Source organism: Cibotium barometz, chromosome 17, assembly GCF_041138505.1.
Source record: "Cibotium barometz isolate CiBa-2024 chromosome 17, ASM4113850v1, whole genome shotgun sequence".
Taxonomy (NCBI): Eukaryota; Viridiplantae; Streptophyta; class Polypodiopsida; order Cyatheales; family Cibotiaceae; genus Cibotium; species Cibotium barometz.
The window spans coordinates 42,259,969-42,273,096 of NC_141062.1; the positions used below are offsets into that span (position 1 = coordinate 42,259,969).

At 41.5% G+C, this 13,128-nt stretch overlaps 1 protein-coding gene across 1 annotated transcript in view; it reads right to left on the bottom strand.

The window, feature by feature from the left end:
* Positions 1-1,412: 1,412 nt before the first annotated feature.
* Positions 1,413-13,128, bottom strand: part of LOC147630018 (syntaxin-52-like) — a 36,045-nt gene continuing 24,329 nt past the window's right edge. The window contains exons 2-6 of the mRNA XM_086811590.1: positions 3,124-3,225; positions 2,391-2,497; positions 2,044-2,144; positions 1,909-1,953; positions 1,413-1,811 (exon numbers count right to left, since the gene is read on the bottom strand). Of these exons, the coding sequence (XP_086667716.1) occupies positions 1,680-1,811; positions 1,909-1,953; positions 2,044-2,144; positions 2,391-2,497; positions 3,124-3,225 (487 nt within the window). The 3' untranslated portion in view covers positions 1,413-1,679. The remainder of the gene's footprint in view (positions 1,812-1,908; positions 1,954-2,043; positions 2,145-2,390; positions 2,498-3,123; positions 3,226-13,128) is intronic.

The following is a 13,128-nucleotide window of genomic DNA, read 5'->3' on the forward strand; positions in this document are numbered from 1 at the left end:
GCTCCAAAGGAATATCTTCATGTGATTGCCCTTGATCACCAACATTTCTATGAGCACATGTAGGCTCCTCTTGGACCTTGAATGCCCATTGTGCCTTCTTATTGAATTTGCCAAGATTTAGTACTTTTGCACTTTGAAGATGGTCCCGAACTCCAAATAAAGTGTTCTATGGCTCTTTGGAATGATATTAGAGTATACTATCCATGTCTGCAATCACTTTTGACTAGGTCAGAGCTGTAGTATTCTTTTTTTTTTAACTTTTCTACAAAAAGTAAACCAATAGCCAATTTTCCTTTTGATCTAATTAGTCCTTAGAGGCTCTCACTTTATATGTTCCAATGTCGTCTAGTAAAACTCAAATGCCTATTCACACGAGTAAGATGACAAAGCGCCTTATAGTAAGTCGAGCAAACAAAACCATGTTCACCTGTAGAGTGGTTAACAAAAGCTTGTATTTTGGGACTGATTTAGGCTATCTTATAACAATAATTGTGTCCATATCATACGACAAGAGGTCACACTCCAAAAGTTGTTGCTAGCCATTCAAGAAGCCTACCCTTAGCGGAGAGTTTTTCATGCTCTAAAAACTTACAGTGCTCTCCATTTTGGATCCTAGAAAATCATGTGTAGTCAACAATTACACTCTAAAAGCAGAGCCTTATTTCAAAGTGAGATTAGCTTTGCTTACCTAGTTATTCTGAACTATTCATTCTCCCTTTCAAGTGAATTGTCAATCAAACCATTATTCTTGACATTATTGCATGACCTTCCTTTCACAATTTCTTACCAAAAGGGTGTATAGACTTGCAAAATCAATATAATGAATCGTGTAGGTTATACTTTGATAGCTTTGAAATTTAGGACTTTGTGAGAATGATGAACATGATGTGCGCAACGTGGGTAAACAGATTAATGACTTTGATGAACTTGGCACCCAGCACAATTTGAGGTAACAACAGTCCTCAAGCCTTGTTAAGCATGTCCCTATGGCCATTTCTAGTTCTATATATATCATTAACTACTTCTGACTGATGCTGAGAGACTCAACAATGTCAATCTTTCTTGTGAGCGAAATGTATGGATGGCACATCCTTCGAGGCAGGGTATACTACTCAATCCCTTACATGTCCTCTCTAATTCTAATCTATTATGCTACAAACCTCCCTCACTTCTCAAAGATAAGAGCACAGCCTAGTCAAATGGATAACATGACATTGCTTTCTTTTATGATAAAGAGGGAACCCTTTGTAAAGGAAGAGTTTTGTGTGTGGAGCTTACTGAGAAAAATAAAATCCATACCGTCGGTACAAGAGAGGTGTTACTTAAATATTTCATAGCCCTCACCAAGCCCATTCAAAACTATTGTAGCCAATACATTTAGGTCCATAGTCTCTCCAATTGCTGCAAGTTAGTTATGCAAATTCCTCAGTCTCAATCATTTCCAAAAGGCAAACACTATGGTGAACGTAATCCATACCAGAGGTACTACAAATAGACGTTTTACAATGGTTTCAAGCATTGATGACTTATTGTTGATTGAAACCTAAATGCTGACATACAGGGTAACAGTGACTTTGACTGAAACACAAATTTGTCACACGAAAGAAACCTTGATCACGCCACTGAAAGCATAGTGGAGATGTAGAGGAGTCATGCGTATGCCACCAATGAGAAAAGCCTTACAAATATCTAACAAGGGCAAATATGACCAACACGAGGATCACAATCACAACCAGCAAGAGTATAAGGCGCATAACCGAGCAGCCACTGCTTGCCTTTTTGCTTAAGAAACCTAGCCGCCTCTGCACAGCCTGTTATCGAAACTCCAATAATCAATTTGTGAAGGTGTGAAAGAAGGTCATCTTGTGAAAAAAGTAAGCACACAGGAGACAACCCGAGTGTACCAACCTTTAGTCGGGTATTCGTGGTGTCTGCATCCTGGTCCAAGTCATCCTACAATTTAAAAAAAACTATATCACATAATTGAGAGAGAAAAATAAACTACATGCCATCAAAGCTACATTATACATAGTAAGCACTTGCCAAAAGCTTCGTGTGCAGGTCCAACTCTTCATTCACAGCCAGGGCAATGTGCTTTGTGCTGGACACAGTTTCTTCTAGCTTTAGGAGATCATCATCCTGCTCTGTCATGTCACAATAAAGAAAGGTGTAAGATGTTGAGTCAGCAGTGAGGGAGGGGAACCAAGGACAGGTGGAGAGTGGCAGGGTAGGACAGGTCAGGTAGAGGGAGTGGGTTGAGGTGGTAGGTTTGTTAGAGAGTGGCCTGATAGAAGAGGGTAGGACAGATTGGTACAGGGAATGGGTTGAGGTGGTAGATTTACCCTCGTAATCCTACCAAACAATCACAAAGAAAGACTTTCTGAATGTACCCCTCATGATCTGTCGTTGAAGACCAACGATACCCGAATTGTCAAGCCCTGATGTTCTATTGTTCTCTTTGGGTTCTACTCTCCCATCTTGACCAAGAAGGTTGGTCCTGCCAGACATTGCCAAAAGCACCTGGTTAAATTTAGCACAAGCAGTCATTGGGGACATCTTGTCTTGCATTGTGGCCAAATTGAATTAAACAAACATGTGGAAGGGAGGTAACTCTCCTCTTATGTACTTGGGTGTAAAATAGCCATCATTATGCGACAGAGTGTTGAGTTCCAAATTCCTAAGGTGTTCCAATTAAAGCCAAGGCTGAGTCTTTCAACCACTGTGCCATTGGGGTATCAGGAATGATGGCACACAGGTGTTTTCAATAGAGGAATGGCTGGATGGGTGACCACGATTAGTCCTCGGAAGTGTGTTAAAATCGCTATATGAGAGCTTATAATGTTGACCTGTCTCATGTAGCTCACATAATGTGCATGGATTGGAACTCTCTCAGATAAAGGTATGATTCCCCATTTCATGTCTCTATATATAGTCTACAAAACTTAACATCCAAGATCACTTTCAAGAAAGAGAAGAAGAAATGAGATTGTGGACTCTCAAGAACAACATAGCAACCAACTACATGAAAGATAATGTTTTCAGGTATCAAAGTCAGCCTCTTCTTGATTAAGCAACTAGTAAAGGATGTGAATACACCCCCAAAAAAAAGAATGTGAGGCTCACCTGTTTGAAGCCTGAGAGGAATTCAGACTGATCGTCATCTGGTTCATCCTAGCACGGAGGCTTTGTACCATTTCTTGACGTTTGTTGAGGTCTTTCTCATTCCTGCAAAACCTTTGCCATATTAGAATTGCTACATTAAATATATTTACGCATTTAACGGTATAACAACGAGTAGATTCTCAATACAGGGTAGCCATTTCTAGGGTTGGGCCACCTACCTTTAGGCCCGGTATGTCTTTCAAACAATAGACTATTCTCTAATAGCAGTATTAACACACTCACTTTTCCTTCTCTTTCCCCCAAGAATCAAATTTTACCATATTCCAGATTTAATTTAATGTGTGGTTCTGAAGTCCTGTTGTTTCCCATCCATTTCTATTTCCTAGTTCGGGCTGTAGGCTGCAACTATTTCTATGTGACTATATGTAAAGCGCTTGCGCCTATGTGCTAGGGTTTTCCAGAGATAGAAAGAAGAGTGCGGAAAAATCACACATCTAGCACACACACACGAGGCCTAAACTACTGCTCTCTGTACAAGAAAGAAATAATACAACTTGAATTCAATACAAGATGTGAATGAGAATGAAGAAGACAAATCACAGCCATATGACCTACTACACACACTTGGCTAGCACCTCGCCTACAAAGAAACGCTCTATGAAGTCCAACACTAAGGAAAGCAAACGAATATGACAATTTGGCTACCTACATATATATATATGCACCAATGCTCCTAGTCGGCCAACAGTAATGCTGTCGGCCAGCTACCCGACTACCACGTCACCACCACCACGTCATCATTGCCAAGTGGCAATGCCATGTGTCACCTATGATGTCCAACCCTTCCCGTGGACTGCTACCTAATGTCTAGCTCTACCCTGCATACTCGTAGGTGTGTCTGCAGCAAGCAATGCAATGCAATGAAAAAGTGTGAGGGAAGAACCGGCTATATATATGCCCATGTAGAGGCAGCCGACCAGCTCTCCACGACTAGGATAAATGCCCAAGACTCCATAAAAGGGAAAAATAAGTGGATAAATGATGTGAGGGATGACCAGCCCCTCTAGCTAACATAGTCAGCCCTAAAGGCTAAAATAGGACACCACACAGGAAGTCAACAGCAAGGGGATGATGTCTAACACCCCCTCTCAGCACCGGATGCTAAGTGAACTCCAAGAAGCTAGAGACGCCGTCCTCGATCATAGATGAAAGACTGCGGAAACAAGTACCTTGAAAGCTCCACAAGCAATCTCTTCAGCAACTCAGCTACAAAAGCAACAGGTTAAGCTGCCAGGTACACCGCTCCTCTAGAAGAAAACAGCCAAGTAGGTTGCGACGTGCTGCTCCAAATAATGGTGCCAAACCCAAGTGCAAGAAGACTCCCCGAAGTTGTATGTCGTCTTTCCAACCTGAAGAAGGTATGAAAAACCTCAACCAACCAAGATCAGATCTTGTAGATAATCAATCCTGGGAGAAGCAGGCTGCTCCTCACTGGAACATCCCACCGGGTCCAAAAGTCCATCCTCCAAAACAAAAAACCTGCACACCGCATCAAACCCAATGCAAAATTGGCAAGGGGAGAAGCATCCTCAGAAGCATCACAAAGAGAGGCAAAGGTAGACTCCTCACAATGAGGAAGGGAAGCAAGAATATCAACTGCAGTGGTAACAAAGTCCTCAAGAGCATCACTGAGAACAGAAGACTCTTCAATAAGTAAATTCAGATCCCAAGAATCAGCAACAAACAAGTGATCCATGTGAAAGGATCACACCTCACAGGCAAAACACCCTCCTTTCTCTGCAAACACTGCAAAGAACACAGGCTCAGACAAAATAAACTCTCCTCAAGATCTTTGAAAAGATCACTACTCTCCTCCAAAATCTGTAAAAACAGCTCCCGAAACTCATCCTCACTTGAAGTAGCTGGAGATGGGTCCCCTCAGAGTGTAGAAAAACACCTTTGGGAAGCAAAACGCAGCCAAAACACTGCTGTCCAGAAAAAAAACAGCACTCCACCACCAACAGAAGGCAAGAAACATGAAGAAACCGCGTAATTGTGAAGGCCAAGAACAAAACGCAAGTATAGATGCTCCAAACAAAGCCCCCTTTGCAAGTGATATGTGTCCACTGGAGAAGAAAACGCAGCCAACCAAAGGGCTGCAACCCTAAAAATTCATGCCATCCAAGTTCCACACCTCATATGAGGAAAAACGCTGAAGAGAATGTACCTTCGGGTCCAAGTAATTCAGCCCAAGTTAGGGTAGAGCTACCAACAAGATCAGTCCAGAAAACACAGCAAAACAGTGCTGGAAATCTGATACCGTTTTTTCCTTTTTAAAATGTACAATTTATAAGTTATGGCTAACTTTAATATTTATAAGCCCATGTGTTCACACACATTTAAATTAAGGACTGGACATTATCACATTAGGGTGCCCATGAGCATTTCAAATACTCTTTTAATATTGTGTACCCTTTTGAAAACCTTTGGATAAACTCTTGCATGAGTTCTTTTAGTAATTCTACACACGTGGGAAAGCTGGCTGCAATTTTCTCATCATCGCCTACTATTCTCCCTCATTCTCTCCATCGCCTACCTCTTCAAGGGCTGAAATTGCTGTAATTTTCTTCATCGCCTGCTTCTACATGGATTGTACCTACTGAAAACCCACACGTGTGCTGAAAAATCAAACTGTACTTGCTGCCACATGGACTGTACTTGATTGTATCTATTAGACTATACTTGAGTGTACCTGCTAGACTATACTTGATTGTACCGACTAGACTTTACCTGATTGTACCTGCTAGACTGTATCTGCTGGACTGTACCTACTGCTGAATTCCACACGTGTGCTGAGGCCTATTGAGTTGTCTCGTGGTGAGACAAGGCATCTTTCAACGAGGTCACATGCAGTGGAGCCACAAGAACCAAAGGCCCACGTCACTTTGCTTAGTGAAACACCTAAGATTGCCCATGAAGTTCATGCACAGAGAGCTGCCCCGTTGGACAAGGGCAAGAGAAAGAGGCAAGAACTTGAGCCTCATGCCAAAAAGCTCAAGGAGTTCAAGGCAGGGGACAAGTCAATGAAGTTTGATGCCTATCATGGGGAATTTGATGCCTCTAAGGTGCTTGCTTTTGTGGCTCAGTTTGATATTGCATTTACTAAAGAGGACTTCACTGAGAAGTCCAAGATCCGTCATGCGAGCATGTTTTTGAAGGAGACAGCTGCCCATTGGTGGATCACTGAAAAGACCACCAAAGACCCCATTTGCACTTGGAAAGAGTTCAAGGACAGATTTTATGCCCAATTCTTGCCTCCAAATGCAGAGCATACACTCACCCAAAAGTGGGATAGACTTGACCAAAAGGATAATGAGAGTGTGCAGCAATATGTGAGCAAATTTTGGAAAGTTTTGCTCGAGGTTACTCCTTTCATGCAACTCTCCGAGGATGAAAAGAAAAGAAAATTTCGTTCCGGGTTGCAATCAGCCTACCGTTCGGGCATCGAATTGCACCCGAAACACACTTTACAACAGCTTATAGCATCTGCTCTTGCTACGGAGCACTTGGTGCTAAAAATCAAGCAAGATCAAGGTGGTTCCAAGGGCAAAGAGAAGGCAGTTCCAAACCTGCAAAAAGATGAACAGCCACTTAAAAAGAGCTTTCGGGAAGCCCAGAAGGGAGGTAAAGCTGAAAATACTTCATCCAAGGATAATGGGCCAAAGAAGAACAAATTTAGCTTGACTCCCGAGCAAAGGGAGCAATATGCAAAGGAGAAGAAATGCTTTTCTTGTGGAAGTAAAGGACATATGTTTAGGCAATGCCCCAACCGCAAACAAAAGCATGAGGACAAGCATCCCAAGGCAAATGTGCATGCCGTTCCCGATGAGCAGGGAAGCACGAAGAATGATGGTAAAGAGAGAATGGTATACAAAGCATGGGGCCAAGTCAAAGATCAGCCCGCTTTATTTATGTTTGATGATCGTGCAACAGATAATTTCATCTCTACCCAGATGGCAGCCGCCTTGGGCATTGAGGTTGAGGATATGGAGCCTCAAATTGAAGCAGAAGCTGCCTTTGTTGGTAAAGAGGTGCAGGTTACCCCACTTATTGGAAAGTTGTGCATACATATTCAGGGTTATCTTGATCATGAGCATTTCTTGGTTGCACCTCTTAATGGATGTGATGTATTCCTTGGCAAGCCATGGCATCATAGGCTTAAGCCCCGCAAAAAGTACAAGACAAACAGAATTTCTTTTATGCATAAAGGCCGCATTCATGTTATTGATGATGGCAAGGAAAGAGATTCTATCCCAATTGTATCTCACATCCAGATTAATAAAGCAATGAAAAAGAGTCTTTCCCCGTATTTGGTTTTTGTTCGTGATAACATTGAACAAAGTCATGAAAATGTGGATGTTTTAACTCAAGATAGACTAATTTTCTTCATGCATACAAAGATTGTTTTGCTGATGCATTGCCAGGCGAACTACCTCCTCAAAGTTTCGAGGATCATCGCATAATCTTGTGCTAGGTAGTTCTACACCTCACAAACCCGCATATCGTGTGAGTGCCGCACAACAAGAAGAGATTATGAAGCAAGTTAATGAGCTTTTGGAGAAAGGTTTGGTTCAGCCAAGCTCCTCACCTTTTTGTTCTTCTGCATCGAAAATTCACAGGTAAGAGCATAGGACATCTTGGTTTTCTCCAAGAATGAGCAAGAGCATAGGACTCATTTGGCTACAGTGTTTGAAGAGTTACGAAAGCATAAACTTTTCATTAATGCCAAGAAAAGTGAGTTCTTTCTTTCAAAGATACACTATTTGGGCCACATTGTATCCAAAGATGGTGTAAAAATGGATCCTGCCAAGATTGAAACCATTCGAAATTGGCCAGAGTTGTAAAATGTACATGAGATACGTAGCTTTCTGGGGTTATGTTCATATTACAGGCGTTTTATAAGGCATTTTGCTATGATTACCACGCCTTTACATGATCTCACGAAGAAGAAAGCCACTTTTAAATGGACCTCAAAGGAGCAAGATGCCTTTTTGCAACTCAAGAATGCTATCATATGTGGACCCGTCTTGATTGTTCTCGACTTGCAAAAGCCATTTACAACGGAATGTGATGCATGTGGGAATTGTATAGGAGCTGTCCTAAATCAAGAAGGTCATGCAGTTGCATATGAGAGCCATCGATTGCATGATGCTGAGCTTCATATGGGCATCTATGAAAAAGAGCTCTTGGTTGTAATTCATGCCTTAAAGATATGAAAACATTATCTTCTTGGGGGTGAATTTGTAGTCAAGACAAATCATCAAAGCTTGAGATATTTTCTATCTCAAACAAAGCTTTCGGAGAAGCAGATGAGAATGGCAAACTTTCTTTCCATGTTTCATTTTCAAATTACACATACTCCGGGAAAGACGAATTTAGTGGCAGATGCATTGTCCACGAGGCCTTATGTGGCTACAGTTTCAGTAGCCTCTCATGTGGACATCAAAGAGGGTTATCTTATGAAGGATAACTGCTTATGTGTGGCGAAGGATATGCGTCCAAAGGTTATGGAGGAATGTCACGCTCTACCTTATGTTGGTCATAGAGGTATCATGCCTACTACACGCATGATTGAAAGATATTTCTTTTGGCCAAGCATGGGTAAAGGCATTGAGGCATATGTACGCGCATGTATTACTTGCCAAAAGGTGAAATTTGATAGGCAAAAGCCTCCAGGTTTGTTTCAGCCATTGCCTATTCCCTCGCAGCCATGGGAAAGCATTACTACGGACTTTATTATGGATTTGCTATTTGGACCATTGTGGACAGGTTTAGCAAGCAAGCTCACTTCTTGCCTGTCAAGAAAACCATTAAAGTTGATCATATGGTGAAGCTTTTTCTTGCTCACATATTCATGGTATGCCTAAGTCCATCATTGGGGATAGAGATCCCAAGACTACGAGCCTCTTTTGGAGGACTTTATTTGATAACATGGACACTACGCTTAAGTTCTCATCAGCTTATCATCCCCAAACAGATGGCCAAAGTGAAGCTGCAAATTCAGCCGTGTTGAATTTGTTGAAGTGTTATGTGGCAGATCAAAAGACTGCATGGGAGAAGTATCTTCCACTTGTAACAATGAGCTTGAGGAGATCCTTCAGCCACAGCAGATAGTATTTCACAAGGAGAGAAAGTTACCACATGGAGAGCTTTCCAGGAGATACCTTGTGAAATTTAAAAATTCTTTGCCGATAGATGCAAAGTGGGTAGACGAGGATTATTTTGCTGACTACCTTCAGCTTTTGCAAGCATATCTTGAGGCTTTTCAGTTGAAGACACCTGTTTAGAAGCCCAGGGGAATGTCACCATTTGGTCCATCTCCATCTCTGGAGCCACTTTCTATGGGACTGTCACTCCATAGAGCGGCCAGATTTGTGCCATGTTCACATGGGGCCGAGCCAGTGTCCCATGTGAAAGGGCCAGTCTTTTGGTGTCACATGGACGGGAGCCAGATTAGTGCCACCCGTGTGTGACCAGTGCTGAATCACATGGATGGGAACCAGTTTCGTGTCACCCATGTGTGACCTGCTTCGTACTGTATGGACGGGAGCCTGTTGGTGCTACCTGTGTATGGCCAAGATGGCGTCTTACCTATGGGACTATCACTTCATAGGAAGACCCAGACATATTTTTTATATTTGTGCCCGACAAGAACTCCTTGTACAAGTTTCATGAAAGAGAGATTTCGTCCATTACATGTGCACATGCATTTATGCCTGCATGCATAAATTTGTTTTTGCATGACTTGTTTGCGTGTGTCTGTCTGTTATGCCGTGCCAGTACACTGGACGGGGATGCCCCTGTGGAGTGCTCTACGCTGACTCGGTGGTGTGGCGTGTGAACAAGTGGTAAGTATTACCATTTTTTCCTTTTTGAAATGTAAAATTTACATGTTATGGCCAACTTTAATATTTATAAGCCCATGTGTTCACATACATTTAAATTAGGGACTGGACATTATCATATTAGGGTGCCCATGAGCATTTTAAATACTCTTTTAATATTGTGTACCCTTTCAAAAACCTTTGGATAAACTCTTGCATGAGTTATTTTAGTAATTCTACACACGTGGGGAAGCTGGCTGCAATTTTCTCTTCATCGCCTACTATTCTCCCTCATTCTCTCCATCGCCTACCTCTTCAACGGCTGAAATTGCTGTAATTTTCTCCTTCGCCTGCTTCTACATGGATTGTACCTGCTAAAAACCCGCACGTGTGCTGAAAAATCAGACTGTACTTGTTGCCACGTGGACTGTACTTGATTGTACCTATTGGATTGTACTTGATTGTACCTGCTAGACTGTACTTGATTGTACCTGTTGGACTGTATGTGCATGTACCTACTACTGAATTCCACACGTGTGATGAATCTGGACTATACTTGCTGAAATCTGATTGTACCTGCTGCTGAATTTCACATGTGTGCTGAATCTAGATTGTATCGGCTAAATCTGGATTGTACTTGCTAAATAGTACCTATTGTACTAGATTGTACTTGTCGTACCAGGTGCCCTCATGTTTTCTCATTTCTGTAAATCTAAAATTTGTTAATTTAAATTCAAAGAATTCTTTAAGTTTTGTGCAAAGCAGGAACAAAGCATGTATATGTTGACCATGCTCAAGAAGTTCTTCCTGGTGTGGTTAGTATTTTTCCGTGTGTGGTGCCGTGTGTGGTGGTGCTAACCGCGCCCTCAAAGTCTCTGAGAGCCAGTGAAGGTTAGAAAGATAATTAGAGAGCGGAAAGTTGTGTGTTGTTTTGATTGAGACACAAGGCCTTGTTAAATAGGGCCTAAAGAGGTACAAATGAAGAGGCACATCCCTGACGAAAGGGTGTGACTCATGAATTGATAATCTTTTGGACGTAGAGGTGTGTCCTTTAATCAATAGATGTGTCCCTTTGAAGAGACGTGTCCTTTGATGATGACCCATGTGACAAGGTGTGACCCTTCACTGGTGTCCTTTCAATGATTAAGAGTACTTAAGGGTAATTAAGTCACAATCGTGACATTCCCTCCCACTTAAAATAAGATCCATGGTTATATAAGTGATTGTTGTTGGCGAAAGAACTCTTGAAGTAATTCTGGGTACTGTTGTAGATCTTCATCACTTTGCCAAGTTGAATCTGAATCATCCAAGTCTTTCCAAATTCCATTGTACTAAGAATTCTGTAATAATCTTCTGCCGAGTTTCTTTCTGTCGCACATCAAGAATCTTTTCTCGGATTAAGATCATATGCTCATCTTCAATCTCTGGAACATAATCTGAAATATCTGGAATGGGAGAATCTCCTTGTACAAACTTCTTGATCCATGATATGTGAAAAGTCAGATGAATCTTTCCCCATGAAAGTGGTAACTCCAACTTATAACTCAAAGGAGAATTATTCTTAATAACCCCAAAAGGACCATAGTACGTGGTCGCAACTTTGGAAAAACTGATTTCACTGTTTTATATCGATGAGGAGCCACGAACAAAAGAACCATGTCACCTTCTTTGAATTCATCATGTCGGCGACGTCAGTTAGCTGCTTGTTGATATTGTTCTTGAACTCGAATCATCTAATCTCGAACTTGAAGAACATCTTGCATTTCTTGAACTAACTAATCTGCTAATGCCATCTTGTGTTGAAGAACAAAGTTTGATGGCACAGCTGGTGTATGACCATAAGCGGCTTAAAAAGTACTCATTCCTATTGCTGTGTGATGAGAATTATTGTAAGTAAATTCCATCAATGGTAGATAATCTTCCCAAGATGCTAAGCGAGACTGAATATAATGTCGAAGCATCTCTTCAAGAATTTGATTAACTCTTTCAATTTGGCCATCTGTTTGTGGATGATAGGCTGAACAATAAATTTATGCCAAGTGACTTAAAAAGTGAAGTCCAAAAATGTCATGTAAACTTGGGATCTCGATCTGAAATAATGGACTTTGGCAACCCATGTATCTTAAAAACGTACTGAAGAAATAATGAAGCAATATCCGGAGCTTGAGCTGTCTTCTTGCATGGTATAAAATGTGCCATCTTGGACAATCTGTCGACCACCACCATTATCTGTGTATTACCTTTCGAAGAACGAGGTAAATTTGTAATGAAATCCATACTGATACTTTCCCAACGTTCATTTGGTACTAGAAGTGGTTATAGAAGACCAGCTGGAGCTTGTCTACTAGAGCTTTCATTTGTTGACAAGAAAAACATGCTGTAACAAACTTTATAACATCTTGCTTCATTTGGGGCCAATAATAAGAAGCTGTCAGCAACCGATATGTCTTGTTGATACCAGGATGAGCTGCATGAGGAACCTCATGATGTTCCTTTACCAAGAGTTTACGCATACTTGTGTTATGAGGGACACAAATGCGATCCTGATAATATAATAAGCCATGGATAAGAGAATAAGCTACATAAATCTTCAAATCAAAAGGACTAGAGTGTGGAGTCGTAATCACTCGAAAAGCATTTGCAAAATCTCGATCGTCTGCATAATGATCCACAAAAGCTGCTGGAATGTTGATTTGAACTGTAGAAATCGCCATTGCTAAGGCTTGAGACATTCGGCTAAGAGCATCGGCAACCACATTAGAAAGGCCAGGAACATATTCAATAGCCATATGGAAGTTTGCGAGATACTCCACCCATCTGCCTTGTCGTGTATTCATAACTGGTTGGGTAAACATATACTTTAAGGAATGATGATCTGTCTTCACAACAGAATCTACTCCCAAAAGATAATGTTTCCAGGCTCGATAAGCATGAACAATTGCCAAGAATTCCTCATCATACACTGGATAACGTGTTTGAATTGTTGAATGATTATGACTGTCAGAGGCGATGGCTTTGGCCTTGTTGCATGAGAACTGCGCCAGTTGCAAGATCAAAAGCATCTCTCAACTTCAAAAGGAAGATTGGGGTCTGCAATTGCCATTACCGGAATTGTTGTCAA